Consider the following 4,865-nt stretch of genomic DNA (forward strand, 5'->3'; position numbering starts at 1 on the left):
GCTCCACCCCCCGTTGGGAGCGCGCGCGCCCCGCCCCCCGCAGTGAGGGAACAATGAGATGATCACGCGCTGCCCCAGAGCTGGCGCTTCTGCGCCCTCCCAGGACCTCGTCCCGCAGCCGGCATGTCGAGTGCTTTAGGCCCTTAGTGTCCTCCCGCAGGGCGCCTAGCAGCTTGGGGCAGGTGGCCACCAGCCCTTCTAGGACCCTGGGGGTTGCGAACCGCTGTCCTAGGGCCCAAGGGAGTTGGAGGTGTTAGTGGCTGGGGGGGGGGGGGGCGGGGGAGGTCGCAGCCTGCAGGAGAAACTGCGCCGGGGTTGCGGGACTGGGTTTGGGGTAACATGTAAATAAAAGATGAATCGAATAGGAGGTCCCGGCTTTCAGCAAATGGACACACATACCTGGTTCTTACAAAGGATTTCCCGTTTTCATCTGACTCAGCCAGACAGAAACCTTAATATAATAATACGCACGGTTTTCCACCATCTCCAAAAAGGTCTTCTGCAGAAGTCAAAGCCATAATTTACCCCACACGCACATTAACTTCTCTTCCTTTACAATTTTAAAAGTTGAAACCTAAATTCTAAGGGATAGGGCGATAATGTAACACTGTGTCCCGGAGCAAGTTGCTTCACAGCTGTGGGTCTCAATTTCCTGATCTGTAAAAGGAGTAGGGTAGACTGCATAACCCTGTGAAAGCCCCAACTCTTTTTTATAAGAAGTGTTTGATAACGAGCCCTTTAATTATACTCCAGTAAGAAATCATAGATACTAAAACCTACCTACACACAATTTCCAAAAGCAAGACATAACGGTAATATTCCGACAAGCAAAATGACTACAACAAAACAACATGTACATTAACATGTAAATGCCCCCACATAAGGACACTAAATGACAATAGTTACCTGCATGACGTAGTTACCTGCCCCAATGCGGACTGGAAAGATGTATTGTTTTCACAGCTCAAGTACCTTAAGCTGTGCTGCTGTTGGTGACATCCGATTCCCAAAATGGTTAACTCTCTAACATTTGAAACAAAAATCGTCTCCTCTTCCTGCGATTGATACAGGAGTTGCCTTTGTGGAAGGAGTCTGTGTGTAAGAACTGGGCAAAAATACTTTGTATTATTTTGTACAACAGTTCTGAGCTTAGGGATGATTAGCTAGTTTTTCACCCATCTGAGTGTCCTATGTATCAATTTTTCACTGTATGGGACAGTCCAGTATAGCAGTACACCTAGCATGCCTGATTCCTGCCCACCGAATGCCAAAAATAGCCCTCGCCTTTGTAGCTACCAAAAATACACAGATTTCCACTGTATTCCAATACCCTTTGGAGAATCCCTAGGCTTCATGATCATTAGGATCCCTTCCTGCTCTGAGATTTGTGGATTCTCAGGGAGCATAGGTGAGTTATGTTCTGGGTTTCGCGTCAGTTTCCTTTTCATATAAACCAGGGTAAACAGGAATCCAAGATTTGAAAGCGAGCTCTGATGGCTCTTCAAACTGCATACAGCCAGACGAGAGTACTCCTTACCCTGGTCCTCAGCTTTGTTTTGCTTTTGAGTAAGCCAAGGTACAGGATACTGCTGTGGGAGTACCTAAAAGAATGAAAATGTACAGCAGTCCCCTATTTTCAATTAACCCCTGCTCGCAGGCATACTCAGTTCAAACCACCAGGGTGTTCTGTTCATCAATATGTTATAATTGGAATATCAGATTGGAGAGGAAGCAGGGAAACCTACAAAGCCTTGTCTTCAGACACATACACTCTGCAAAAAAAGAGCGCCGTGCACACTTGAGGCAGCTCGGAAGGACCTTTTCCATTAAGCAGTCATTTACATGTCTTCTCCACATGGTAATCAGTTGCAAATTTTATTTGAAGTGACCTAAAAAGGGTTAGAAAAGTCTGGAAACCAGGGAGATGTCTTTGGCATGCTTACTTTCTTAAGTTCCCAGGCATTTTAAGTGCCCATATTGAAGCAAATATGCTATCTGTACCACCTCCCCGCCTCCATCTCTGAAGGCAGGCGGGTACGCAGGCGCCTAGGAGCTACAGTTCTTCAAACTAGCAGTTCGGCTCCCTGCTGTCTTGCTTACCAGCTGTGTGACTGGGGACAACTCACTTTTCTTTCCTTTTTTTTTTTTCTTTTTTCTTTTTTAACGTTGTGTATTTCTTTTTTTTTTCTTTTTCTTCTTCTTCTTCTTCTTTTTTTTTTTAGAATTACTTTATTCATTGTCATTTTCTTTTTTGAAGTTAACCAGAGAGAGGCAGAGAGAGAGAAGGAAAGTGAGAAGGGAAGCTGTCAGGTCCGGGACTCGAACCACAGTCAGCCATGTGGTAATCCAGCCCCTTTAACCACCATGCCATCTGCAGGTCCCGGTTTATGTATTATTTATTTCTTCCACAAGTGAGACAGAGAGGTTAGCACCCCAACAGGGTCTTGACATGATCCACTGCCAACCTCAGACACCCTTGGGTAATGGATGTTCGCGTACCTGGCACACTTAGGGAAGTCTCCAGATGCAAATCCAGAACTTTCCCGTGTGGGTCCATCTCACAGAGCATTGGTGTTTTGCTGCTGTGCCACCTTGCAGACCCTGACCGTTCCGTGACATCTCAGCACCTCAAATTCCTTATCTGTAGTTGGAATAAAAGTAGTTTCTGTCTTGGGCCAACAGGTGGCGTAGGGGTTAAGGCACTGAGTCCCAGACCCCGTGGCTTGAAAATTATACCGGGCACTTGTGCATGCGTGTTCGTGTCCAGAATCCGGAGAGGAGGAGAATGGAGAAGGGATTGCAGTATGGCCATCCTCCCCTGGGGGTGATTTCTCACTTTCTGTCTCTCTCTGGTGCGGGTACACAACTTATGACAAAAAAAGAAAGAAAGAAAAGAAAAGAAAAGAAAAGAAAAGAAAAGAAAAGAAAAGAAAAGAAAAGAAAAGAAAAGAAAAGAAAAGAAAAGAAAAGAAAAGAAAAGAAAAGAAAAGAAAAGAAAAGAAAAGAAAAGAAAAGAAAAGAAAAGAAAAGAAAAGAAAAGAAAAGAAAAGAAAAGAAAACAGGACAGCCCCGTGCCCCCCCGCCGCCACCGCCGGGACTCCCGGGCCAGCCCTCGCTTCTTTATGTGGCGCCAGGCACTCCGAGCTCGAGAACTTTTTTTTCTTTTTTTTGGAGAGGTTTTTGCTGTAGGGCGCGTGCTCTCGGCAGACAGACACAGACAGACAGAAAGCGAGAAATCACTCGGCAGACAGACAGACAGAGAGACAAAAAGCGAGAAACCCCCCCCCCCGCAGATGCCCACGCTCCAACCCCTTCTCCTCCATTCTCCTCTCGGGACCTTGGGCACGCACCCGCACGCGCCCGGCGTGAGTTCTAAGCCACCGGGTCTGGGACGCGAACTGCAGTCGACTACTTGGGAGTCCAGCGACACAGCCATTACGCTAACTGCTGGTCCCCTGAGCTCTAGAACTTCTAACACCACCGTGGTGGACGAGTTGGAGTCGTCTTTCGAGGCTTGCTTCGCTTCACTGGTGAGTCAGGACTATGTCAATGGCACCGATCAGGAGGAAATTCGGACGGGTGTTGATCAGTGTATCCAGAAGTTTCTGGATATTGCAAGACAGACAGAATGTTTTTTTCTTAAAGAAAAGGTTGCAGCTGTCTGTGCAGAAACCGGAGCAGGCTATCAAAGAGGACGCGTGGGAGCTGAGGAACGAGCTGCAGCACAAGGACGCACTGGTGCAGAAGCAACTGGCCGAGCTTCGGCCCTGGCAGCAGGTGCCGCCGGCCCGCAGGGCTCACTGGCCTACCTGGAGCAAGACAGACAGAATGTTTTTTTCTTAAAGAAAAGGTTGCAGCTGTCTGTGCAGAAACCGGAGCAGGCTATCAAAGAGGACGCGTGGGAGCTGAGGAACGAGCTGCAGCACAAGGACGCACTGGTGCAGAAGCAACTGGCCGAGCTTCGGCCCTGGCAGCAGGTGCCGCCGGCCCGCAGGGCTCACTGGCCTACCTGGACCTACCTGGAGCAGGCGTCCGCCAACGTCCCCGCGCCTCTGAAGCCGAGCTGAGCGGCACAGAGCCCAGCCTGGCGTGTGTGTGTGTGTGTGTGTGTGTGTGTGTGTGTGTGTATGTATGTATGTATGTATGTATGTATGTATGTATGTGTGCGCGCATGCGTGGTGGCCACAGGACTGCTTGGTCCCGCGGTGTGGCGCCACCTTGGACGGCCTCTAGAGAATCAGGCAGTTCCCACTTTAAAACTTCCCCCTATTTTCAAAAGCTAATTTTTTGAGCATTTCATACAATACTTAACACTTTTCGAAAACCAAGTAAATGTTTACCTCTTTGGCGAAAAAAATAAAAATAAATAAATAAATAAAAACATAGTTGGTGGGACCAGTAGGTGGCGTTGTGGTTAAGGGCGTTGAACTCCTACATGGCTGACCATGGTTTGAGTCCCAGACCTGGCGACTTGCTTTCTCGCTTTCTCTCTCTCTCTGTCTCTGGTCAAATTTAAATAAATTAATTAAGTAAATGAAGTTAAATGAAATAATTCTTTATTAAAAAAAAAAAGATGATCGGGAAAGCGCTCGTGCATGACAGTGTTTGCAGGAGTAAGCGCTCAATACGTGGTGGCCGTGTAACACATACATGTCTATCTCCCCATCGTCTCTAGCCCCCCCAGAGGAGGGAGTGGTCCCCACTGTTGGAACCTCCACTCTAACACCGTGTGGTATTGTGTGTGAGCCCACAGAGGAGCCGGAACTTGCTATGGTGGAGGACATGTGAAAAATACAAACGGCTGCCTTGGGCCCGCTGTACTGTGGGGCAGGGTGGGGGGGTCTAGAGCCATTGTTCTCCTTCCA

At 48.1% G+C, this 4,865-nt stretch overlaps 1 protein-coding gene across 1 annotated transcript in view; it reads left to right on the forward strand.

Moving 5' to 3' along the window:
- The window catches only part of LOC102485568 (mediator of RNA polymerase II transcription subunit 28-like), an 8,662-nt gene extending 4,318 nt beyond the window's left edge, over positions 1–4,344 (forward strand). Inside the window, exons 2-4 of the mRNA XM_006148879.2 lie at positions 3,056–3,140; positions 3,463–3,650; positions 3,846–4,344. Coding sequence (XP_006148941.1) covers positions 3,056–3,140; positions 3,463–3,650; positions 3,846–4,067 — 495 coding nt within the window. The 3' untranslated portion in view covers positions 4,068–4,344. The remainder of the gene's footprint in view (positions 1–3,055; positions 3,141–3,462; positions 3,651–3,845) is intronic.
- The last annotated feature ends 521 nt before the right edge of the window (positions 4,345–4,865 follow it).

Source organism: Tupaia chinensis, unplaced genomic scaffold (assembly GCF_000334495.1).
Source record: "Tupaia chinensis unplaced genomic scaffold, TupChi_1.0 Scaffold000248_1, whole genome shotgun sequence".
NCBI lineage: Eukaryota > Metazoa > Chordata > Mammalia > Scandentia > Tupaiidae > Tupaia > Tupaia belangeri.